The sequence below is a fragment of the Tupaia chinensis genome, unplaced genomic scaffold, assembly GCF_000334495.1.
Source record: "Tupaia chinensis unplaced genomic scaffold, TupChi_1.0 Scaffold000147_1, whole genome shotgun sequence".
NCBI classification, from domain to species: Eukaryota; Metazoa; Chordata; class Mammalia; order Scandentia; family Tupaiidae; genus Tupaia; species Tupaia belangeri.
In genome coordinates this window covers 7,767,242-7,794,102 of record NW_006159617.1, presented here as the reverse complement: position 1 = coordinate 7,794,102, position 26,861 = coordinate 7,767,242, and the positions used below count along the sequence as shown (strand labels likewise).

The 26,861-nt window shown below is 38.0% G+C and overlaps 1 protein-coding gene across 3 annotated transcripts in view; it reads left to right on the top strand.

Annotated features, from left to right (window-relative positions):
• Positions 1 to 26,861, top strand: part of VPS13A (vacuolar protein sorting 13 homolog A) — a gene marked incomplete at its 5' end in the record, with an annotated part of 243,652 nt that overhangs the window by 18,335 nt on the left and 198,456 nt on the right. For all 3 annotated transcript variants that reach the window (XM_014586627.2, XM_014586628.2, XM_014586629.2), the window contains 14 exon segments: positions 984 to 1,093; positions 2,284 to 2,343; positions 8,025 to 8,084; positions 8,279 to 8,359; positions 9,518 to 9,575; positions 14,207 to 14,334; positions 14,526 to 14,632; positions 16,459 to 16,630; positions 19,921 to 19,983; positions 20,707 to 20,836; positions 21,851 to 21,945; positions 22,971 to 23,113; positions 26,292 to 26,481; positions 26,568 to 26,682. In XM_014586627.2, the coding sequence (XP_014442113.1) occupies positions 984 to 1,093; positions 2,284 to 2,343; positions 8,025 to 8,084; positions 8,279 to 8,359; positions 9,518 to 9,575; positions 14,207 to 14,334; positions 14,526 to 14,632; positions 16,459 to 16,630; positions 19,921 to 19,983; positions 20,707 to 20,836; positions 21,851 to 21,945; positions 22,971 to 23,113; positions 26,292 to 26,481; positions 26,568 to 26,682 (1,512 nt within the window).

Genomic DNA, 26,861 nt, shown 5'->3' with positions numbered 1-26,861 from the left:
GGGAAAGAAAGATGTAACATGTACATGAATTGCTGACTGAATTTATAATAACAAGGGACTTTATCAGGTAGCGGGAGAATTCAAAGTATTAAAATATGTTTTCCTGTCTTTGAAGAGTTGTTTGCTTAGTTAATTTTATAATCTATTTATATTCAAATATATTTACTTGGCTTTCTGTATTTGAGGTTCATACGATCAATGTCTTCAGCTTTCCTTTAAGGGCCTACTGGGCCTGCTGAATTAGGGACTGATAGGCAATCGGTAGGCAGGATTAGAAATATGAAAAGAAGAACAGGGCTTAGAAAATGAAAGGATTTAACTTTCATTGGTAGTTTTAGCAGGGGAGAAGGGATAGTGAGTAGTGGTTATCAAAGACATTTCAAAAATTAGAACGTCAATTTTTATTCTTTCTGTTCCCTTAGAAACAGTATCTCGTTTTCTGAAAATGAAACGGATGATGAACCACTTTCATCCTTGTTTGAAAAGAAAGAGTGAGAAGTCCTTATAATTTTCTATTTCGTTTCACCAAGGGACGAGCGTAATCATTTTAACATTAAGCACAGAAAACTTCTGATGATATCAGTGATTTTAAGGGAGATTCTTGCTTTGCCGTGGTTACTGGATTTTAAATTTAGAACTTTAATTCATACTTAATTGTGGTCATTGTTTTCAGTATCTTTATGTACTCAGGAGTTGTTAATAGATAAATCATAAAATTTTATGCCAGCAAATTCTGCCATAAAAGTGCATAGTATACTTTAGTCTTCTTGAACAAGAAATTACCTTTAGAAAAATTCATGTGTTTAGTTGCCTCTGAAAGTATTTTGGTATGAAAGACTTTGGGGAAGCAGGCTTCTAGCGTTCTATTTACAAATTTGTTTTTCCTTTAACAAGTTAATAGTAAGTATGTTACCTCAATATGTGACTGTTTTATAGAGTATTTATTTTATTTGAATTAAAAAAAGAAATATTTGCACTTGTAGAACACCATCGGGAGGAGAAACAGGATACTTTTGCAGAAAAATTAGTTACTCAAATCATAAAAAATCTTCAAGTGAAAATTTCTGATATCCATATTCGTTATGAAGATGATGTAAGTATTCCCTAATGGGTGAGTTTCCTTTTTTTATGTTTAAGTTATTTTGTTGTTAATTGACACCTACTCTACAGTGGCCATCCTATTAAATGCGAAGAGAGGGAAGGACATAGAGCCGAAGATGAAATAATCTTTCTTTTCTATAATGATAGTTGTAATTTGGAGTTCTTACTGTTGAGTATTTGGTCACATTTTCCTAAAATGTTCAAGCATCAGATAACGAAGGAAAATGCCTTGAAAGTTATCAATTTAGCAGTTTATGTATGTGTGTGTATTTTTAAAAAATTTTTTTTGAGGTTTTTGACATAGAGCACATGTGCTTTCTGGAGAGAGACAGGGAAAGGGAAAGTGAGAAATCAACCTTCACCCCTGGGGAAATGGTCATGCTGCAGTCTCTTTTCTTTCATTCTCCTTTCAGGAATTTAGACGTTCAGGCACATGTGCCTGGTGTGATTTTCAAGGTACTTAGTTTGGGACTCGTGCCATGGTTGACCTGTGGAATCCAGCACCTTAACCACCATGCCATCTGCTGGCCCCAGCAGCTATACATTTTTAAGATACTTAAATATGCTATATTTATCTCTTGGAATACTGGTCTAAGAAAAGTAGAACTAGATTTAAATGATTGTTTTATCTTAATTAAGTCATTTGTTCTCTTAAAACATAGTTTTTTGCTTTAAAGTACTATCATTTAAATCTTTTCTTAGCAAAAGATATTTTTGTAAACCAAAAATAAATACAGATACAGTATTGTGCAATAATAATGCATTAATACTTGATATTCTAATTTGTTTTAGGGAAAATATGGGAATAAAAGTTATTCTGGAAACCAGCAGATAGCATAATGGTTATATCACTGGACTCCCACACGGCTAACCATGGTTCGAGTCCCTGACCCGGTGGCTTAAAATTCACACTGGGCACATGTGTATGCGTGCCCAAGATCCCAAGAGGAGAATGGAGGAGAAGGGGTTGTGGTGTGGCCATCTTCCCTGGGGGGTGATTTTTCTCTTTCTGTCTCTCTGTCTCTGTCTCTCTGTAGCAGAAATCGCTCTTAAAAAATATTATTCTAAAAAATAGTAAAATGTTTTTGAGTTTGAAATAGAGAAAATGAACTTTCTCTAAGTTCAGTGAATATTGTCCAGCTACTGAAAATCTGAGTAAAATTTCCTTTTTCTCTTCTTTAGATTACAAATCGAGATAAACCGCTGTCGATTGGTATTTCCCTTCAAAATCTCAGCATGCAGGTACTTTGTTAAAAAAAAAAAAGAACCTTGTTTAATTATGGAGTGTAGGTAGTACTGATTACTGTTTATGTTTGCCAGCATCAGAAGTAGGCTTCTAGGATCTGGATGGTGGTGTACTGGTAAAATGCAGTATTCTACAAAGCTAACATGGGAAAGTTCTGGGTTCATGTCTGGAGATCTTCCCAAGTATGCTGAGTGTGGACACGCCCTTAATCTGGGGCCTACTGAAGCTAGGGGTGGGTTATGGCATTGAGACCCTATTGGGGTTCTGTTCATGTCCATCTCTATCTTTGTTTCTCTTGCTCATGGAAGAAATAAATAAATGAAAAAAAGAAAAAAGTATATGCACCAGTTGGTGGAGTGGAGGTTAAGGTGGCTAGATGCACATGGCTGACTATGCTATTTGAGTTCTAGATCCAGCAACTTGTAAAACATGCCAAGCCATCCCCCTTGGGGGATGCTTTCTCACTTGATGTTTCTCTCTCCCTGTCTCTCTCTGGAGAGAGCATTTGCTCTCTAGCAAAAAAAAAAAGTCTATAGAATTAGTGCAGAGGCATAAACTGGATTACAGTTGAGGGTCGATAGATTCACCATTTCAAAAAAGCAGTTGAAAATCAAATACAGTTTTCAATATGAAGACCTATTATTATTGATGATTATAATAATAGATACTGTTGTTGATTGCTTAAAAGAAATTTATTTCCTTGGGTCAGACAGGTGGCATGGTGTTTAAGGCGGCTAGATCCCACATGGCCAACTTCCCAGTTCTAGTTGCAGATCTGGCAGCTTGAAAAACACACTGGACATGCGTGTGTGTATGTGTGTGTGCATGTGTGTGTGTGCATGCGCCCATGCCCAAAATCCTTTGAGGAGAATGGAGAAGGGATTGCAGTGCAGCCATCTCCCAAGTGGGTTGCTTTCTTGCTTTCCCCCATCTCTCTCTGTTTCTCTCTAGTGAGTGCACATGCCTTCTAGCCAATTTTTAAACATGGTGTTTAAGGCGGCTAGATCCCACATGGCCAACTTCCCAGTTCTAGTTGCAGATCTGGCAGCTTGAAAAACACACTGGACATGCGTGTGTGTATGTGTGTGTGCATGTGTGTGTGTGCATGCGCCCATGCCCAAAATCCTTTGAGGAGAATGGAGAAGGGATTGCAGTGCAGCCATCTCCCAAGTGGGTTGCTTTCTGTCTCTCTCTCTGTCTCTTTGTCTCTCTCTGTCTTTCCAGCGAGCACACGCGCCCTATAGCAAAAAAAACCTCTTGAAAAAAAAAAATATATTTACAAATCTTCAGTGAGTACGAAATTAAAGTTAATGTTTTTTTTTTTCTGAAACTTTGGCAAGTCTGGAAGGGCATAAAGAAATAAATCATCCATGTTCTCATACTATTATTAATATTGTGGTATACTTACTTCCTGTATATATTTTTTTCTAAGAGATTTTTGCCATAGGGCATAGGTACTCGCCTAAAGCAGAGAGAGAACGTGAGAAGTCACCCCTCTTGGGATGCCACATTGCAGTCCCTTCTCCTCCATTTTCCTAGGGATTTTAGGCACACATGCTCATGTGCCTAGCGTGAGTTTCAAGCTGTCAAGTCTGGGACTCAAACCACAGTTGCCATGTGAGAGTCCAGCGCCACAACCACTGTGCCACTCACTGGCTCCTTCCTGTGTAATTTTTGAAATGGAGGAACTTAAAAAAAAATTGGAGCACTTTTTTCTTTTCCATAACAACCATCTACTGCCTGTTCTGTACCAACCAGTCTATCCCCTTATTGTCACTAATAGTGAAAGAAAAAAGATTATAAATGATAAACTTTTGTTAAGAAAAAAACAAATCAAAATCTTTTTTTGATATTGTCTGAAATAGTTCACTATAGTGTATATCTTTTAATTTGTATGTCATGAAAAAAAGCAGTTTGCCTAAAAGACTGACTAGCATCCAAAAAAAAAAAAAATTGCAGACCAGTATTTATTAAGACACAAATATATATATTTAAAATGTTTATAATTAAAACTTATTTGCCAAGATATAAATGTTATTTCTTTCTTTCTTTCTATTTTTTTTTTTTAATGATAGAGATTTTTTGCTATAGGGTACATGTGCTCACCAGAGAGACAGAGAAACAGAAAGTGAGAATTCATCCCCCAAGGGGGGATGGCCACTCTGCAATCCCTTCTCCTTCATTCTCCTCTCGGGATTTTGGGCTCACATGCACACGTGCCTAGCCTGAGTTTACACTGTCAGGTCCAAGACTTACACCGCAGCTGATGACATGGGTGTCCAGAAATGCAACCATTATGCCATCTTCTGGTCCCTAAATATTATTTCTTAAATAATAATTGTAATACTCCTTATCTTTAGTCCTTGTATCAGAAGGTATGGACAAAATGGTTGATAGACCATTTCTGTGGTAAAAATGCATTCTAAAGATACTTCCATATTGGGGCCAGCAGATGGCATAGTGGTTACATTGCTGGACTCCCACATGGTTGACCGCAGTTCAAGTCCCAGATCCATTGGCTTGAAAATCACACTGTGCATACATGCCTAAGATCTTGGGAGGAGAATGGAGGTGAAGAGGTTATAGTTTTGCTATCCTCCCTACGGGATGATTTTTCACTTTTCTTCCCACAGTCTCTGTCTGTCTCTCTTTCTCTCTGCCAAGTACATGTGCCCTAAGGCAAAAACCTCTTTAAAAAAAAGATACTTGGGACCAGCAGTTAGTGTAATGGCTATGTCGCTGGACTCCCATGTAGCAGACCGCGGTTTGAGTCCCGGATCCGGTGGCTTAAAACTCGCGGTGGGTGCTTGTGCATGTGTGCCCAAGATCCTGAGAGGAGAATGGAGGAGAAGGGATTGTGGCGTGACCATCCCCCCTGGGGGGGGTGATTTCTTGCTTTCTGTCTCTCTGTCTCTCTCTGGTGAATGCACATGCCCTATAGCAATAAAACCTCTCAAAAAAATAAAAGAAAAAAAAGATACTTTCATATTTGTACTAATATTCTAAAAAAAATAGGAACACATAGAAAATTATGAAGTATTTGCTTGCATTGAGGATGGTTGTGGAATTTGTCATGTTCTTTTTCCTAAATAGCTTTATAGGATTAAGCTGTTAGGGATAAAGTTTATAAATCTCTTTTGTTTTCTATTTTTACCCTTCCTTTCTCCTCCAGAGATAAACAGCCTGTTTTTAAAGGTTTTTTAAAAATAATTATTTACTTTTATTTATTATTATTTTTAACTTGCTATAGGGCATATGTGCTCTGAGAGAGAGAGAGAGAGAGGGCGAGGGAGTGAGAGAGAAAGAGAGAGAGAGAGAGAAAGCCATCAGGTCTGGGACTCTAACTGCAGTCGGCATGTGGGACTCCAGTGCCTTGACCACTTATGCGTCACCTGCCGACCCAGTTTTTAAGCTTTTTAGTAATATACCTATTTTACATAAATGCATTAGATTTTTCTTTTTCTTTTTTCTTTCTTTTTTTTTTTTTTTTTTTTTGGGGGTTTTTCCTTTAGGGGGCAGGCACAAAGACATAGAGACAGAAAGTGAAAATCACCCCCCAGGGGGGATGGTCACGCCACAATCCCTTCTCCTCCATTCTCCTCTTGGGATCTTGGGCACGCACGCAAATGCGCCCAGTGTGAGTTTTAAGCCACTGGGTCCAGGACGTGAACCGTGGTCGACTCCGTGGCAGTCCAGCGACATAGCCATTACGCTAACTGCTGGTTCCCTAGATTTTTCTTTAAGTTCTCTTTTTCACTTCATACTTTTAGACATTTATTTGCATTGCCACAGATAATACAATTTATTCTGCTTAACTGTTGTACAGAATTTTATTACATGCTTTTTTTTTTTTTTAATTGCCAAAGGGAGCATGTGCTAACAGAGGAAGAGAGAGAGAAAGCACTGTCCCTAGCATGTGGCCATTCTTCAATCCCTTCTCCTTCATTTCTCCATCCCATCAGGATTTGGGGCACAGACATGCTGCTCAATGTGTTTTCTGAGCTCCCTGGGCTGGGATCTGAACTGTGGTTAGCCAGTGAGATCTAGTTACCTTACCCACTGGGCTATCATTATATGCTTTTTATTTTTGTTACATCTATTGAGTTTTGTGTGTAATTTCTTTCTAAAACATGATCCCCTGGAAGCAAAAATTAAAAAGAGGAAAGAAAGAAAGAAAGAGCCGGCCAGCCAAAGAAGTTATTTAATAAAAAGGAGTAGGGTAGGGACCGGCAGATGGCGTAATGGTTATGTCACTGAACTCCGATGTAGTCAACTGTGTTTTGAGTTCTGGACCCGGTGGCTGAAATGTCACATTGGGTGCGTGTGCATGCGTGCCCCAGATTCCAAGAGAAGAATGGAGAAGGGGTTGCAGCATGGCTATTTCCCCTGTGGTCGGGGGCAGGGGTGGTTTCTCACTTTCTATCTCTGTGTTTCTCTCAATAAGTAAATAAATAAATAAGTTAATTTAAAAGAAGATGGGTTGGGTAGACTGCCAAATGCTGTTGTTGGTTTGAAAAATAAGGATAGAGGATTAGCCATTGGATTTGGTAATGCGAAAATCATTAGTAACCCTAACAGTTTACTTTATACGTCATCTTTGGAGGTCCTTTGAAGCTTGTCTGCCAATCCAGACTCCTTCAATTAGACACTCTGTGGCTGGGACTCAGCAATCTGTTGTTTGAAAAAGCAATATGTGTGATGCTAAAGTTTGAGATCCACCGTTGTGCTTCATTCAGTTCACATAAAAATGAAAACCATCTCTCTTGGATAAGCATGTCTTCTCTCTTTTCCCCTCAGTGGCCTTTCATTGCTATTAAAGTAAATCTGTAGTTTTGTCTTTAAATAGCTTATAATTCCCTTGTAATCTGATCCCAGATGACATTTCTGGTCTCACCTGTCAATATGTCCATTTCACATTATATTCTCTGGTCATGCTGAGGTACTGCAGTTCCCCGAAAGTGTTATAGTTGCATACTTTTGGGCCTTTTCACCAGCTCTTCCTGCTCCGCGTCTTATTTTTTATTGGCCTTAGAATCACCAGTGCTATTCATGTGTCATATTATTAGGTTAGATGTTATTTGTCCTACCTCTGAGTTTGATGCTTCTGCTTGCTACGTTTTTTTTTTTTTTTTTTTTTTTTTTTTTTTGGTTTTTTGTATGTGGGATGTACAGGGCATGTACGCTAGCCAGACAGACAGAGAGAGACATAGAGACAGAAAGCAAGAAATCACCCCCCAGGGGGGATGGTCATGCCGCAATCCCTTCTCCATTCTCCTCTCGGGATCTTGGGCATGCACGCACATGCGCCCGGCGTGAGTTTTAAGCCACTGGGTCCGGGACGCGAACCGCGGTCGACTACGTGGGATTCCAGCAACATAGCCATTATGCTAACTGCTGGTACCCTCTGCTACGTTTTTTCAGTGAACTGTGTATTTAACCTCTGTGGTGGTACTTACCTAGTTGTAATTGCTTATTTCCTTGTATACTTTTTTGACCAGCAATGAGCTTCTCGAAAGCAGACATTCTTGTGGTCAGTTAATGTTCCTTGGGTCAGTGCTATATTTTGAAGGCATTTTTATAGGCAATTGATCTCTATGATATGATAGATAGTGACTCACTAGTCCACCATCTCAAATATAATGACTTTCTTATTGCTCTTCCTTTATTTCCTTTTCAGACAACTGATCAATATTGGATTCCATGTTTACATGATGAAACTGAGAAACTTGTTCGTAAGGTAAAATACTTTATTTGTAGGGACTTGATGAAATACATTGTTAGAAAGGCAAATGATGACATAAAGGTTTATGTAAATTGTGTTTAATTTGTTTAACTTTGTTATATTGCTTACTTCTTTGGGACTTCTGAAAATAATGTTTTAAAAATCTTTTAAAGATAACAAGATGTGTAATAAACTTGATCTATTTTCAGCTAATCCGATTGGATAACCTTTTTGCCTATTGGAATGTGAATTCTCGGATGTTTTATTTTAATAATTATGATGAGTCATTGGTAAGTAAGTTTTTTTTTTTGATATGTGCATATATGTATATGTATGTTGTATCATATTTTGCATGAGATTTGTCAGTTATTTAAAATACTGTAGTACTATTTTTTTTTTCTAGGCAATAGTAATTAGCAGAGTTTACAAAAATAGATGAATATTGGGGCCAGCAGGTGGCATGGTGATTAAGCTGCTGGACTTCCAAATGCCTAGCTATGGTTGAGTCCCAGACCTGGTGGCTTGCTTTCTCACTTTCTCTCTCTCTCTGTCTCTCTCTCTCTCTGGTGAGCACATGTGCCCTATAGCAAATTAAATAATATAATAATAATACATTTTTAAAAATAGGTGAATATGTATGTCACATCTTTATCTTTTACTTTATTATTATTTTTTAATACATTGAATTGCTATACGTCATTTAGCTTGTAGAGAGAATTTACCCAACATGAAATATACCTCAGGCCAATCCAGTTAAGAATACTACACACTATATATCACATCTTAATAGTTCCTGGAGCATTCTTCTGTGATGGTAGTTTAGTGAGATATTATTTAATCACTTTAGTATTTTGCCATAGCTAAGTTCCTCCTAAGTTTGTGATATTTATTATTAATTTTTTTAGTAGGTTTTTTTTATTTTTTTAAAAATATTTATTTAATTTTATTTATTCATTCATTTATTTTTTAATTTGACCAGAGAGAGACAGAGGGTGAGAGTGAGAGAAGTGAGAAAGCAAGCCACCAGATTCAGGACTTGAACTCTGGTCGGCCATGTGGGAATGTCCAGCACCTTAACCACCACGCCACCTGCTGGTTCCCTAGTAGTTTTTTAGTTTTTTGCTATAGGGTGTTTATGCTCACCAGAGAGAGAAAGAGAGAGGAAAGTGAGAAATCACCCCCGCAGGGGGATGGTTACATCACAGTCCTTTCTCCTCCAGTCTCCTCTAGGGATTTTGGGCATGTGTACACATGTGCCTGCCGGCCAGGACTTAAGCCATGGTTGGCATGTGGGAGTCCAGCACCTTAACCACCATGCCACCAGGTGCCCCCAGAATGATTTATTTTTTGAATTGCTTTTAAACATTTTTCTTTTACAGATAATTGGGTTTTATAGAATAAAAGTATATTGGCATGAATATAAATAAAAGCAGTTTGTCTTTTAATAGGACAGCTTGAGGGATGGCATTGTCAAGGAAAATATTGTTCCAGTAGGATATGATTTTGGTAAGTACATGTCATAAAGTAAAAAATTTTGATGAAAATAATCAGTGTAAATTTTATGTTAACAACGTTGATGCCTCTGAGATTTTATGTTGAAATTTCTCTTTATAAAGAAATCTATTTATAATATATATATGAAAGCAAAAATTGGCCTTGGGTATATGTTTTATTTTTGAGCAGCTTTTGGCTGTACAGTAGTCTCCCTTATCCTTGGTTTTATATCCCCTGAGTTCAGTGACCTGTAGTCAGCTGGAGTCTGAGAATGAGTGAGCATATATAGTGAGATATTTAGAAAAAGAGCACATTCACATAATATTTATCTTTTATATAAATTAAACTGCCACAGGTGTGTGTGTGTGTTGTAAAAAGCATAGTATTTATAGGGTTTGGTACTATCCACAGTTTCAGGCATCCACTGGGGGTCTTGAACTTTACAGATAAAGGGGGACCTACTTCAATTCAGAACTGTAGGGGAAAATGTTTAACCAAAGAGGATATTAATAAATTGTAATGAATCTCTAGGGATTATTCAATAACAATTATAATAATGGTAATAAAGGTGTTTCAGAATAACAGATACAATTAAATAAGGCTAGCTGTTACAGCTTGTAGAGTGATATTACTATTTTTGAAATGTACCTTTAAAAGTTTTCTTCTATATACTTTTTTTTTTGTTTTCCAAATTTTCTGAAGTATACATGGGTTAGTTTTATAATCAGAAATTAATTACTGAACTATACAGAGAAAAGAAGTGCTATATCTTCTACCACCTTGAGGACACTCAATAAATGTTGATTGGTGATAAATAATTTAGTTCTTGAATCTGGCTACTGATGTCACTGAAAATCTGTAGAATATCCATCCTGTGGGCAGCCCTTGACATGGTGGTTAAGGCAGCTGAATTGCACATGGATGACTGCGCAATTCTAGTCTTGGACCTGGTGGCTTGAGAAACATGGAGGGTGCATGTACATGTATGTGTGTATCCAAGATCCAGAAAGAAGAAATGGAGAAGGGATTGTGGCATGACCATTCCCTATGTTGGATATTGTCTCATTTTTTTCTCTGTCTCTCTCCAGTGAGTACATCTGCCCCTTAGCAAAAAAAAAAAAGAAAGAATAAAATAAATCTCTTTCCTGCAAGTATTTCTTTCTTGTCTTCAGTGATACTTTTCTTTTTGTATTATCTTTTTGTATTCTACCTACATGATCACTATTAATTTCAAGTGTTTTTTTTTTTTTTCTTGTGCCCACTCTTGAAATATGGTCTCCATTGTTTTGAACTTAGTTTAGTTTTGTATTCTCTCCTTATAGAAGAATATTCAAGACAGAAGAGTTATCTGTTAATGTGTGTCGATGTCTGGTATCTATTACTTTTACGTTTGACTTATTTCTTCTTTGCCATATAGTCATTTCCTGCTCCGTCGGTCAGGGTTTAATGAAGAGAGATACTACACTGTAATTTTTTTTTTTTCTTTTTTGGAGAAGTTTTTGCTACAGGGCACGTGCACTCACCAGGAAGACAGAGACAGAGAAACAGAAAGCAAGAAATTACCCCCCATGGGGGATGGCCATTGCCACAATCCCTTCTGCTCCATTCTCCTCTTGGGATCTTGGGCATGCACACACATGTGAGTTTAAGTCACTGGGTTTGGGACTCACACCATGGTCGACTATGTGGGAGTCCAGCAACATAGCCATTACACCAACTGCTGGTCCCCTATATTGCAATTTGACTGAGGAAAGTTCAGTATAGAGAATTATTAACTGGAAGAAGGCATTGAAGTAACAAGGGATTGGCTAGTAAAAGGTACAGAGAATATTATAGAATATAGAAATAGGGACCAGCAGAGGGTGTAATAGTTACGTTGCTGGACTCCCAGATGGCTAGTCATGATTTAAGTCCAGGACCTGACACCTTGAAACTCATGCTGGGTATGTGTGTGTGCATGCCCAAAATCCTGAGGGTTGAATGGAGAAGGGATTGTGGTGTGGCCATTCTCCCCCTGGGGGGGTGGGGGGGTGATATCTCACTTTCTGTCTCTCTGTCCTCTCCAGTGAGTGCATGTGCCCTATAGCAAAAATCTCTCCAAAGGGAAAAAAAAAAGAATATAGAAATAGTAGCTAGAGAGAACCCCACCTTAGAGCCAGGATGGAGTACTCAAAGAAGAGGGCTCTCCTCCATTAGCACTGAGATCCACACCTTGTGGGCTTTGACTCATGGAATGAAAGGAAAGTCTTTGTAATGCTGTGCCAGGAAAACTTAGAAATCCATTCTCTCAAACTTCCTGAAGATCTGTCCTTTCTGGAGCTAAGGGGCTGGCCCAAATTAAATTGTAATAGTCTTGTGGAGAGAGATGTCTCATTGAATGTACTCCACTACAGAATTGCTTTAGCAGGTGCTGGGCAAGTTACAGGGCTGTGCTAGCTGCCATATGATGCAGAGGACTGGTGCTGAAGTCCTTCACGCTGGAGGGGCCAAATAGCAGAGAAGCCACCTGTTCTGTAGAAGCTCAGTGTCGGAGAAATCTTGCTACTGCAGGAGCCAATTCAAAGAGCACATGACAACCAGCAATGTGTTTCTAGTTTCTTCTGAAAGACTTAACATTATGTTACCTGGTAAAGGAAGAAAATTTAAAAGGCCCCAAACTGCATTTCAGAGCAGGCAGTTTGGGTGAATTTGGAGCACAGAGGCAGAGAGTTGATAACTGGCATACCTGTTGGAGAAAGAAGGAGGAATGAAGGATTTCTTTTTATTTGTTTTGTATTTTTTTAAACTTTATTAATTAATTTTTAAAAAAATTTACCAGAGAGGGACAGAGAGAGAGAGAGGGAAAGTGAGAAAGCAAGTCACTAGGTCCAGGACTCGAACCATGGCTGGCCATGTGGAGTGAGGAATGGCCTTGCTGCAGTCCTTTTTCTTCTATTCTCCTCTCGGGATTTTGGGCATGTCTGCATGCACACACACATGCCTGGTGAGGTTATTTTAAAAATAATTATTTATTAATTTTATTTACTCATTCATTTATTTTAATTTGACCAGAGAAAGAAGGAAAGTGAGAAAACAAGCCACCAGGTCCAGGACTTGAACTGTGGTCGGCCGTATGGGTTCCAGTGCCTTTAACCACCACACCACTTGCTGGCCCCCTGGTGAGTTTTTCAAGCTGCTGGGTCCTGGAGCCAAATCATCCAGTCAGCCATGTGGGTCCAGTGCTTTAACCACTATGCCACCCGCTCGCCATGATCGCGCACGTTCTTGATGCAGCCACATCCAGCTGCTCAGGTGCACGGATAGAGTAAGTGGGGTTGCCTGCAGTTACTCATGGAGCGAGGAGGGCAGCGGAGTCCAGAGTGAATACAAGGGAATGATTAAAGTAACCGATGATGGAATTTCAGTAGAGATGGAATCGAGGACATGGTGCGGAAGTCAAGGACAGAAAACAGATAGAAGACTAGTGAATTACAGGTCCAGGGTAGTTCTAGCTCTGTCACCAACTCCTGAAATTAGTTATTTTCCCGACTATTTCAGTATAAGATGGGATGTGGAAGAAATATCGGATTGTCGGAAAAGTCATGATACAATTTTGCATAGAAAAAATACGTCATGACTTTTCTAACAACCCAGTAGTAATCTATAAGCATTTATTTTTATTCTAATAGAAACTATTTTTGATTGCTTAGCTTAATTTATAAAAAATTAAGTGGTAGTCCTTGGAGTGATTAAAATGAGAGGGATACATGATCTTTTTAATACAGATCAACTTTATAAATAAAAAGTAATTTTTTTTTTTTAGCAGAGGGCCTGTGTACTTGCCAGAGAGACAAGTGAGAAAGAGAATGAGGAGAAGTGAGAGCCCCATGGGAGATGGTCGTACTGAAATCCCTTCTCCTCCACTTCTACCTCCTGTCAGGATTCTGGGTACCCATTCATGCTTCTCAAGCCACTAGGTCTGAGACTGCAGCTGCACAGCCAGCCATGTGCGATCCAGCTGCCTTAACCACTGTGCTACATGCTGGCCCAAATTGAATTATAATTTAATAATGATCTCTATATTTTGCTGTTTCTGGTCTCTTGCATGGTTCTTTTTGGCACTAAATTCAAACACTTGAGAGGAATTTATATTCTATTATAAATTGAGCAAGAGCAGGTAATCCTGGAATAATTCTTTCATCTTCTATCCTTTCTTATAATGAGTTAAAAAAAATGGATACAGAAATCTTGATTAGAAATTCAGGTATTATATAATAATTACATATTTGAGGTCAATGTTAAATATCACTTTTTTCTCTTAGCATTTCTAATGTTCCTGTATTCCCTAAGACTGTGTACTTTATTAAATCTATTGTTATGGGCAGTTTTTCGTTATAGACAGTGTTCCTTCTTTGAAGATGATTTTGTTGTTTATTGTACCTATTGAAGACAAAATGATTTGTACATAGGAAAAGATAAAATAATCTTCCTGCCAATTAAGGAGCAGTTTCATCTGGCCACATTATGGCAGTGTAGACATTAGAGAACTGTGGGAAGGGTATAAGAGAAATAAAAAATCAGTGTTTTCAGCATGACCCCTTTAGTGTCTTGAGACTTTTGATGTATAACTCTATTTAATTTTTTTTAATTGTATTATTTTCCAGTATTTCGGCCCATATCTGCTAATGCCAAACTTCAGATAAATCGCCGATCAGATTTTGACTTTTCTTCCCCCAAAATAAACTTGGATGTTGAGTTACATAACATAGCAATTGAATTTAATAAACCACAGGTAATGTCCTTTAATGAAATTTTAAATTGTGAGTTACTGTTTGATAAAAGCAAAACTAAGATTTGAAATATTTTTCTAAAATTTATGTTATATGGTAAAATTTCTCTAAAAAGTTGGTAATTTAACTTTTATCTTCAAGAGTTGAATATAAAATGTGAAACATCTGAGAGCTTTAATTTTTCATTCTTTAGTATTTCAGTGTTATGGAGCTTCTTGAATCAATTGACATGATGACACAAAATCTGCCATATAGAAAATTCAAACCGGATGTACCTCTTCACCACCATGCCAGGGAATGGTAAAATGCCTTAATTTTCTTTTAGTTCAAAAAAACACTTAAAAAGCAGGACATAAAAGTAAATTTCTTGACTTTTTAAGAATGATTTCTTTTGGAAGATACTCTTTTTAAGGTCTGATGCAAGCTATAATTTGGTATGTGGCTAGAAATGGGTAATTGCTTTTGCTTATTATACTAATGAAATGAAATATTGTAAAGATGCTTCCTACTAGAATTTGAAACTGGCGATACAGGAACAGCATAGTTTTCATTTACTGTATAGGGATAAATGTGTTGGGAGTTTTTTTTTTTTTTTCTTTTTTTCTTTTTGCTGTAGGACTTATATGCTCACCAGAGAGAAGGAGAAAAAGTAAAAAGTCACCCCCCAAGGGGGATGGCTACACTGCAGTTCCTTCTATTCTCTCCTTGGAATTTTGGGCACACACGCACACGAACCAGTGTGTTTTTCAAGGTTATCAGGTTCAGGACCTGAAGCACGAAGTAGTCATGTGGGATCTAGCTGCCTTAATTTCTGCACCACTTGCTGGCTCAGCATTTTTGGAATTACTAAAATGTGGTGTCCTGGGGGCCAGTAGGTGGTGTGGAGATCAAGGTGGCTGGATTACACATAGCCGAGTCTGTGGTTCAGGTCCTGGACCTGGCAGCTTGAATATTGTGGCCCTGATACTTGTGTGTGCATGCCCAAAATCTCTAGAGAAGACTGGAGGATGAGGGACTGTGGCATGGCCATGCCCGCAGGAGTGGTTTTTTACCCCCCCTCCCTACACAAACACACACTTCTCTCCAGTGAGCACATGTACCCTATAGTAAAAACTAAAACTAAAACAAAACAGTGTTCTGTTTATTTTCTGGCAATTTTTTTAAAAAAGTAGTTTGGGGCAAGCAGGTGACGTGGTTAAGGAGCTGATTCCCACATGGCTGATGGCAGGTTCAGTCCTAGGCCAGGAGGCTTGAAAATCACCTCTGTTGCATGTGTGTCCATGCCCAAAATCCTGATAGGAGAATAGAGGGGAAGCAACTACAGTGTGACTGTCCCCCTGTGGGGTATTTTTTCACTTTCCCTCTTTACGTCTGTTTTGACTGAGTGCATGTGCCCTTAAAAAAAATAAAAACAGCTTTATGTATTACATCCATGAGAGATGAGAGAAAGAGAGACAGAGACAGGCAGGCAGGCAGGCAGATAGGGAGGCAGGCTCTAAAGGCCCCTTACGCTGTGATTCTCTCCCAGCCTCAGCCAGCCAGCATCATGGGCATGTGCACTTGCCTAGGGTGCACAGGGAGGCCTTGGGACGTGACCCTGGGACCTTCCCATGTGGCTTCAGCGTTGCTGAGTGCTGTTACTGCTGTGCCAATGTGGCCGGTTTAGCAGTGTCTTGTTTCTTTTTTCAAGCTCCTGTATCAGACACAAAAACCTGTGTTACTAAAATCTGGAACGGTTGTCGGAGTTTATACAGTATAACCCCATTTTAAAAATAATAAAATCTTGTTATTCCAACTTTTATACTATTCCCTAGTTTTTAGAACTGCAGTTATGCAATTTGGTTATAATTCAGGTGACTAAAATGATGGTTGTCAATAATGCCTCCATAGTTCTCGTGTAGAGTTCTATTTAACAAATGGAATGATTTTTACTTAGGAAACTGCAAGATTGAAAAACAGTGGATTTTTTAAATGTAAAAAGTGTTGAGAAAAAGCAAGTGGTCAGATAACATAACATTCTCATAGTCTCTGTATTATATGTGTTGTTAGACTAGAAATAAACTTTTTCATACTGTTAATCTGAGGGTGTTAAGTGTGGGGTTTTTCTTTTTTGTTTTTTTAACTAGGTGGGCTTATGCTATATCTGGTGTTCTTGAAGTAAATGTTTGCCCCAGACTGCGGATGTGGTCATGGAAGCATATTAGAGAACATAGGCAAAAAATGAAGCAATATAAAGAACTGTATAAAAAAAAGTTAACAAGTAAGAAGCCAGCTGGTGAAATTCTCATGTCTTTGGAGGTTAGCATTTAAAAATATTGTCAAATATTTTGTATTATGTGATTCCTCCTCCATCTTCAGTGACTAATACTTTCTACTTCTTCACTCTAGTTATTATTGACCATTCCCTGCCCCTTTTATTTGCACTTTTCCATACTCTCATTCTTAACTTCATTTGGGTAATACAAGAGCTAGTGGAATTCTCCTGTGAACTTTTGCAATCTGGGATTCTCTCAATCTTAAGAGATTTGGGTTCATACAAATAGTAACTTGTTATTTATCACTTTCTTATGTACTTTTTAACTTCGGAAGCCTAAAAAGTGTTTGCTCTGTTGATTCCAAACTTCTCTGTTTCGAAGCCTTAGGCTATCCGTCACTGCTGCGCGTCCCCTCTGTTGCCGTCTCACTGTGCATTAGCTAGCAGCTTTCCTGCCTTCTGTGTACACAGCCCTTGTCTGTAGCCATGCCGGTGCTCAGGTGTGCTATCTGCCTTTCCCCATTTCTCTGTTTATCTCAATTCTACTTATCCCCGGAGTTCTACTTGAGTCCTGTCTCTTATGCGAACTTACTTCAGTTTTCCGCCCATATATAGCTCCTCCTTCTCTCCTCATTGTTGTGCTAGCTCCAGTTCCTCACCAGCAACTTTCCATTTAATTACCTGTCGAGGTCTTATTCTCATTTTAGTCTTGTCTCACCTTTGGGCCTCGTAGCATGTTCTAAAAGGGACTGTTTTGTAGACGGGCACAAGTACAGCTTTGGAGAGCTAAGGGAAGTTAGCCTCTTGAAATTAATTCTGAATTCAGGGGATGTTTCAATTTGGAACTTCCTGAATGTTTAGTTTTATTTTTGTTAGGTTGTTGGGAAAGTCATGACTTTCTATGTTTGATTAGTATTTTTCTATGCAAAAATACATCATGACTTTTTCAAGGTCCCAATGTTTTCGAGGTTGGAAGACCTTTATGAAGATTTAGAATTGTTAAGAATGCTTGGGTTTGGAGGCTTTTGGGGTATGGGTATGTTTTTCTCATTCAGTTTTTGTCTTGACCTGAATCCTCCAAGTCCATTAGACAGTAGAATCCTGCATTGTTTTCTGGATGATAATAGATCACAGTTGCTACTCTTGGGGGTGGGGAGGTTGAGAATATGTGGCTTGAGTATGAAACACTTGAAAGTAATCATGGGAATGTGTAGATATGGTAAAAGATCTAGTTTACCTCATATTATTTCTGTAGCCGTAATTTCTTTGAAAAGTGTTAAAGTTAAAAACAACCTTGAAGCGTATCCAGATCTACCTGGAACATTTTAATGATGATGTAGAAACTATACACATAGCATCAAGGATTTATAATTATACTGAGTCGTTGGGAAAGTCATGACGGATTTTTGCATGAAAAATCCGTCATGACTTCTGACGCCCGGTATTTTCAGTCAAAAGGAGACAAAGACAAGGAGACAGAAAGTTCATGAAGAAATGGAAGTGGAACCAGCAGTTAGCGGAATGGCTATGTCGCTGGACTCCCATGTAGTTGACCGCGGTTCGCGTCCTGGACCTGGTGGCTTTAAACTCACTCTGGGCGTGTGTGCATGCATGCCCAAGATCCCGAGAGGAGAATGGAGGAGAAGGGATTGCGGCGTGACCATCCCCCCTGGGGGGGTGATTTCTAGCTTTCTGTCTCTCTCTGTCTGGCGAGCGCACGCGCCCTGTAGCAAAAAATCTCTCCAAAAAAAAGAAATGGGATTAAAAATAAACAATGTGAAAATTATATTTTTCAACATAGCATCTATCAGGTTCCAGACAGTTTCGTAGGCAGTGGTACTAGTCATCTATTGTATCCTAAAAGCTGAGGATCCTGGCAGTTTAGCCCTGTCAGTGCAGGAAGATGGGTGCCCTTCAGAGATCTGTCAAGGTTAGGAAGCAGAAGTAGTCAGAAGGAGCCTAATCAGGCCTGGAAGGAGGATGCCTAACCATTTCCCCTCAGAAGCCTTAGAAAACTGCTTCGTTTGATGAGAGGCATGAGGAGGAACCTAGTTGTGGCTGGTGGACTCTCCAACCAAGTGATGCTTTCCTGGGTGCTTTTCTGCAAAGCTTCAGCTAATGCTCTTGAAACACTCATAATGAACAGATTTTATCATTCTTTGGTCCTTCAGAAAGTCAACAGGCAAAATGCCTGTAGCATTTAAAAAAGTTGTCACCATGACCTTTACTCTTGATTGGTCTGGTTTTGCCATGACTAGACCACTTCCGCTTCTTGGTCGTCATAACCTTCATTATCCTTTGTGTTCAGGATTGTACTGGTAAAGCCATGTTTCGTCTTCTGTTCTAACTCTGAAGAAATTGTTCAGGCTCTTGATCCCGCTTGTTTAAAATTTCCATGGGAAGGTCTCCTCTTGTCTGCAGCTGATCTGGGCACAATAGTTTTGGTACCCATTGAGCAGAAAGTTAGCACTGCTTTTAATTTTTCAGTCAGAATTGTGCAAGCTGAACCAGTTGAGGTATCTGTGTCATTGGCTGTCATTTCTGCTGTCATTAATCCTCTTTAGTTTGGGCACAAACAAGATTAATTTTTTTCCTGTAAATTTGGAGATCTGCCACTGTGGGTGTTATCTTAACTTCATCTTGTCTCTTCTTAAAACAAATTATCTGTTTGTAAATTGCTGATTCTTTGGGGCATTTTCACATAAACTTTTTTTAAAGCATCAATTCTACCCAAACTTCACCGTAAATCTGATGTTTGTTCTTGCTTCAATTTTAGCAGAATTTATGTTGCTTTGATGGGGGTCTTTTTAAACTGATGCCTTATCCTTTCTCAAACTAGATCCTGTTCAGACATGTTATAACAAGGTGTAGTATAAGCATATTTTGGTCTGAAAAACTTTGAAATCTATGCATAATTTTTTCACAATATGCTTTTGCCATGATTTTTTAAATATCTCATATATTTACACTTAGTTGTAGTTAAAAACCCAAATGAAAGACACTTTAAACAATGTATGTATGATATCTTTTAGTATGTGTCTGTAATTATAGAGTTTGTAATTCTCAGATGCCTGACATAAATGATTTCATTATTGTAAAAGATACTCTATCCTACTAATTTCCAAGCTGATGTATGTATGTATGTATGTATGTATGTGTATGTATATATATATATATATTGTGTTCAAGAATTTAACAGATATATTATATTGATTTATGTACTATTTTTTGCTTTCTAGCCTTTCTTATTGCATCAATTTGATAGATTCCATTCTAGAGTTATTTATATAAAATTATGTGTACAATGTTAAAATGTTTTTGTTTTTATTTTCAGGAGTTGGAAAAAGCTCTTGATGTCTTTAATATAACTATAGCTAGACAACAGGCAGAAGTTGAGGTAATTTCAGTTAATCTTTCAACTAGTAAAAATAAATCTAAATTTCATATATATGATGTAATGTTATTAGTATTATGTTGTAACACAGTGTTTCCTTAAATAAGTTCAAATGTGCTTTTTTTGTTATAAGAAAATTTGATTTAATATGTTATTATATTCATTTAATCAGAGGTTTCTGTGGAAAAGATGACCTAATAATAGGGCTTATCAAAAATTTAGAGTTTAGGGGACCAGCAGATGGCGTAATGTTTACATTGCAGGATTCTTACATAGTCAACTGCAGTCGAGCCCCAGACCAGGCGGCTTAAACTCATGCCGGGCATGTGTGCATGTATGCCCCAGATACTGAGAGAATGAAAGAGAAGGGATTGTGGCATGACCATGCCCCTGGGGGGAGATTTCTTGCTTTCTGTCTCTCTGTCATTCCCGTGAGTATACATGCCCTATAGCGAAAATCTGCCTTAAAAAAAATTCAGAGCTCATGTGAATGTAAAAAGCCAAATTTATTTTTTAATTAGCATCTCTTGTAAGGCAGTGGAGAGAGTTATGTCATGATCCAAAATTATTATGCTTGGCTAGTGTTTACAGTTTTGTGGTCTGTTAGTGGGTACATTGTTTACACATATTTACTCAGGTAGAAAGTTTTGGAAATATTGTGCTTCTATTTTTTGATTGCTGAACAAAGGAAAATTTGTTATTTATTTGAAAATTTATTCATTTTAGGTAAAGAAAGCTGGATACAAGATTTACAAAGAAGGGGTAAAAGACCCAGAGGATAATAAAGGATGGTTTGGTTGGCTGTGGACTTGGTCAGAATCAAGTACTAAAGAGGAACCAGATATTAAACCTGGAAGTATGTCCACCGTATTTTACAGTGGTGTAATCATGGGGTGTGGAAGTTCTACAGAAAACTTTCCAATTCAAATAAGTAGACCCTGAAATACATAAGAGAACATAGTTTAAATTTATTAGTAAAATTGCAATTTCAAGACATTTTAGAATGTATATAAGTCAAATAAATAAAAATGAAATAAAATAGGTTTTTAATTTTACTGGTGTTTATGAATGAGTTTGATAACCAGAGGATTTAGTGAATGTGTATAACATAGTACAAGATAGTATCATTTTTACTGAAATTGTTTTTTGGAATTATCTTTTTTAACCAAAGGCTTAATTAAGATCAATAGGTTTGGACACTTAGGGACTTAGATGTCAATCTTAGATCTGTTATGTTTTACTACTATGGCCTTGGCAAGTTATTTAAGCTCTCTAAAGTCAGTTTTATTATTTATAAAATGGGTGGAAATTGTGATACAAATGCTACCTACTTTATATGCTAAGAGTGCTGCTTAGCAACGTGCCAGTTCAGTTAGCCTCTTCTGTACTCTTGCTTTGCGCACACATTTTTATAAATTGATATGGCTAAATTTATACATTTACCACTTTATCTTTTTGGAGAATAATTTTAACATTACCGGTGCTATCCTTATATTCATTGATTATACTTTCTTAAAATAGTAGAAAGAAGGCCAGCCCTATAGCTTAGTGTTTAAGGGAGTCAAGTCCCACAGAACCAACTGTGGTTCGAATCCTGGCCCCCAGTAGCTTGAAAAGCACAGTGGGCATGTGTGTATGTGTGTCCAAACAAGACGGAGAAATGGAGAGAAGGGATTGTAGCATGACCACGCTCTATTGGGGTGCTTTCTCTCACAATTTTCTCTCTCTGCTGAGCACATGTGCCCTCTGGCAATTTAAAAAATTAGAAAAGAAAGTAAAATTTACATTTTAGTTATTAAAGGCAGCAAATTATGTGTTAATTTTGTAGTTATCACTTAAGAATACAAAAGCCCTTCTTTATATTTCATAGTTCTTGAAGAAATGTTAACCCCTGAAGAAAAAGCTTTACTCTATGAAGCAATTGGCTACAGTGAAACAGCAGTTGATCCAACCTTGCCAAAAACAGTAAGGTTTTTCTTACCTTCTGCCTTGGACTTTAATGTTAAATATGCATATTTTTTGAAACACATATTAGTGGCTTGTTCTGTGATTTCTTTCTGAGTTTGTAAATACTGCATTTATTGTCATTTCCAGGGTAAAGATGAAAACCATTCTTTTTTAGTGTTAATGTGGTGATTCTTTAATAGATGAGTGGTTATTTTTAAACATTTTGTGGATTCTGTGATGAATGAATGTACATGAATAAGATTAGTAAGCTAGGCACAACGACACATGCCTGTCATCCTCCTTGAGCTACTGGAGGAGCTAAGTCAGGAGGATCATGAGACCCTGGGTCTCACCCAAGGTCTCACCTCACCCAAGGTCTCACCTCTTTTTTTTTTTTTGAGAGGTTTTTTCACTATAGGGCATGTGCGCTCTCCAGATAGACAGACATAGAGACAGAAAGCAAGAAATCACTCCTAGGGGGGATGGCCACACCGCAATCCCTTCTCCTCCATTCTCCTCTCGGGTCCTGGGGCACGCACGCACACGCACCCGGCATGAGTTCTAAGCCACTGGGTCCGGGACACGAACCGCGGTCGACTATGTGGGAGTTCAGCGACATAGCCATTACGCTAACTGCTGGTTCCCCCAAGGTCTCACCTCTTGAGACCCTTTTTCTTTTCTTTTTTTTTTTTTTTTTGAGAGGTTTTTGTTACAGGGTGCTTGTGCTTGCGCTTGCCCGACAGAGAGAGACAGAGATAGAAAGTAAGAAATCATCCCCCAGGGGGAATGGCCATGCTGCATTCCCTTCTCTTCCATTCTCCTCTTGGGATCTTGGGCATGCACGCACACACGCCTGGCATGAGTTTTAAGCCACTGGGTCTGGGACGCGAACCGTGGTCGACTACATGGGAGTCCAGCGACATAGCCATTACTAAGGGTCCCGAGACCCTTTTTCAAAAAAAAAAGATTATTTTGTTTTCTTTTTAAAAAAGCATACACACATATATATGTGTTTTAATTGTATTGCTCTGAATATACTCTAGTTTGAAGCTGTGAAGTTGTCTATTCACTTGAAAAGCATGTCCATTGTTCTGCGAGAAAAAGAGCAAACTCCTGAGCTGTTGGATATCATAATAGAAGAGTTTAGCACTTTGATTGTGCAGAGACCAGGAGCACAAGCAATAAAGTAAGTATTAATTTATTTTCTTTTGTAGGAAGAAAATTCACTGTGAGGCTGGATGTTAGGTCCTGGTCTCACAGTCTTTTGTATAGGACACTGTGGGTTAGGGGTTGGCAGGTCAGTCACATGGCTAGACTCCTGCATGGTCGACTATGGTTCTAGTCTCAGACCTGGTGACTTGCTTTCTCATTTTCCCTCTCTCTGTCTCTTTGCCTCTCTGTCTGTCTTTCTCTGGTCAGCACATGTGCCGTGTAGCATATTAAAAAAAATACTAATAAATAAAATGAAATAACTCTTTAAGAAAAAGGATACTATGTGTTAATCCTTTTATATTTTTAGAAACTTAGACTTATTTTTCAGTAATATGTATTTTTTGGGATTATTAAAATACACATTTAATGGAAATCTACATATGGGTGAAACAGAACAACACTAAAGGAAAATGGAGAAATGGTCAGCAATCCCGCACAAGAAATGGCATCAAGAAATGTGATTTTATCCTAGGAATTTCTTTAGTTTTTCTGTTTTTGGCATAGGGTGTGTGCACTTGTCAGAGAGAGAGAGACAGAGGGAAGGTAAGATATCACCGCTCACCCCCCTCAGGGGTATCCCTTTTCCTCCTGTCTCCTCTTGGGATTGGAATTTTTGGGCATGCATGCACGATGCCTGGTGTGATTTTCAAGCCACCAGGTCTGGGATTTGAACCATAGAGTGGAATCCAGCCAACTCAACCTTCACATCACTTACTGACCTGGGAATATTTTTATTTTGTCTTTCTATTGAAAACTAGCTTTTTTTGAGACATAATTTGCATGCCATATAGTTCTTCTACTTAAAGAGTACAATTTGTTGATGTTTCACAATAATATATTTACAAGGCTTTGCAACTGTCACCACTATTTAATTCCAGAGTATTTCATCGTACCATGAGGACATCTTATACCCATTAGAACTTACTCCCTCGCACCCGCTTCCCCAACCCCTGGCAATACTATTTTACTTTGTATTTCTGAGAATTTGTCTTTTCTGGACTTGTGTATGAATGGAATCATATAATGTGGCCTTTTCTGTTGCTGCATAAATTAGTACTTCATTTTTTTTTTTTTTAAGAGATTTTTGCCATGGGGTATGTTTGTTTGTTGAAGAGATGGAGACAGAGAAATGGAAAGTGAGAAATCACTCCAAGGCGGGGGGGATGACCATGCAGCAATCCCTTCTTCTCCATTCTCCTCTCAGGATTTTGGGCATGCGTGCACATGCACCTGGTGTGAGTTTTAAGCCACCATGTCTGGGACTCAAAAGTGCGATCAACCATGTGGGAGTCCAGCAACATAACCATTATGCCATCTCATCTGCTGGTCCTATTACTTCATTTTTTTTTTTTTTTTTAACTGTCTACACTGTTGCATTGTAAGGAGGGATATGCTACTTTTTGTTAGTTCATTCATCAGTTGATCAATGTGGTGTTGTAGTTTTCACATTATGAATACTGCCACCTGCTGGCCCAAACTTACAATTTCATTTAAGAACTTTGCCTGTGCCTTTACATGCAACTTAAAGAGTCCTGTTTCAGCTGTCAACATGGCTTTCTTATCACTAAGTTTAATCATTTCTAGCTTTTGATTTAAACTCATTCTTCTGCTGCCTCAAATATGTTGCTGCACCTCTGTAGTGAATTTTGCATTTTATTTATTATACTTTCAACCTCAGGATTTCCATTTTAAAAGTGATTTTTCTTTATTGGTATTTTCTATTTGATGAGTCATTGTTATTATATCTTTATTTAATTATTTGTACATATTTTCCTTAAGTTATTAGTGTTTAAGTATATGACAGGTACTTCTTCAGAGGCTGTCTATGTACCTTGAATATTGGTCACACTTTCTGTTTTTTTTTTTTTTTTTCATGCCTAATACTTTTGTGTTCAGAATAGCACATTTTAGATAATAGTGTAGCAACTCTGGATTCTGATATCTACCACCCACCTGATAATTTTTTTGTTTGCTTTGTTCATTTGTTTAGGGGAGTTGGCTGACTAGAGGCAACCTCTGATGTCCTTGCCCAGATTTCCCCCCTCTTTTTATCTTTTAGTCTGCCTTTCTAGAAGTTATCTAGAGATGTTGGTACAAACTTCTTGTCATATTTTATGCTTTAAGACTACTGAGCCAGTAAGATTTTCATCCCTATCATGGGATTTCTATGTGATTTGGAGGTTGTTTATGGTTCAGGGAGTATACAGTTTTGTTCTGTGTTCAGCCAGGGACTAATAGCTCAGAAGTCCCCTCTCTCGTTGCAACTGTAGTGCTAGACTTGGTCTAGTCTGAGGGAAGAGGAGACCCCATCCTGTTGGCTGCACCACCTGACATAGGCTCTGTGGAACAGTATGGAGCTAGAGATGGGAGATGATCTTAACTCGAATGCCACTGATTCCCCCGTTCTTACGAGTTTCTGGATTTTTAAAATTTTTTGAATAAATGTTTTCCTGCCTCTTCTATGCACTTAGGTTGATTTCTAGAGACTCTATAGTTTTGTTTGTTTGTTTGCTATAGGGCACATGCTTTCACTGGAGAGACACAGAGAGAAGGAAAAACAGAGAGGGAAAGTGAGAAATTACTCCCCAGAAGGAGTAGCCACTCCACAATCCCTGGCATGCTTTTCAGGTTGCCAGGTCCAGGTGTCAGACCATACAGTTAGTCACGTGGGATCCAGATGCTTTAACCCCTGTGTTACAGACTGGCCTGACTATAGTTTTTACCAGTTGTTTCACTGGCTGGATTGTTGGAAAGGAGGGTTAGTTAACTTCTCACAGAGCCATTCTAGAAAATCTGCCCAGAGTTCGGTTTTCTATAGTGATTTTATTCTTAAAAATGCTTTTAAAGTTGTGTTAGATATGAGAGACTTTACAGTTTCACATTAATTAAGCATTATAGGAATTTACCATTATTTTCATTTCACAAAATAGTCCAAACATTAGCTTGTTATAGCTTTTTTACGTAGAAAGCAACTGTGAAAGGGTCTTTGGGAATTAATCTATGTCAATTCAAGGGAGTCATTGTATATTTTCTCTGATGCGAATGGAACTGAGGAAATACAAAGAGATTTTCATTTGCTTAATCATTCTCAGTTTGAAAAATTCTTTAACCTTGTTTTGATTTCTAATTTTTGTCCTGTTTTTCCTTTGCAGATTTGAAACCAGAATAGATTCGTTTCATGTTACTGGCTTACCAGATGACTTAGAAAAACCTCGCCTCTTGTCTTCACTAGACGATGCTATGTCACTCTTCCAGATTACATTTGAGATAAATCCACTAGATGAAACTGTTGCTCAAAGGTGTATCATTGAAGCTGAACCTTTAGAAATGATATATGATGCTGTAAGCATGTTTTAGATTGCCAGCTTTTAATATAGCTCAGTTTGCGTTGAATTTGCATATAACATTGATGATGCTTTTTAAAACAGAGAACAGTGAATAGTATAGTGGAATTCTTCAGACCTCCGAAAGATGTACACCTAGAACAGCTCACTTCTGCGACTTTGACAAAACTGGAAGAATTTCGAGATAAGACAGCAACAGGTAAGTGACACTATTGGTGTTGGAAAACTAGATACTCTATCCTATATTACACGTTTGTCTTTGTTAAAATGATTTTAATTAAGTTAAATTTTACTCTATTTCTAAACTGGATAGTTAAATGGAAACTGATTTGGTACTTTCATTTTTTTTTAAAGGATCATTTTTTAATTTATCTTTTA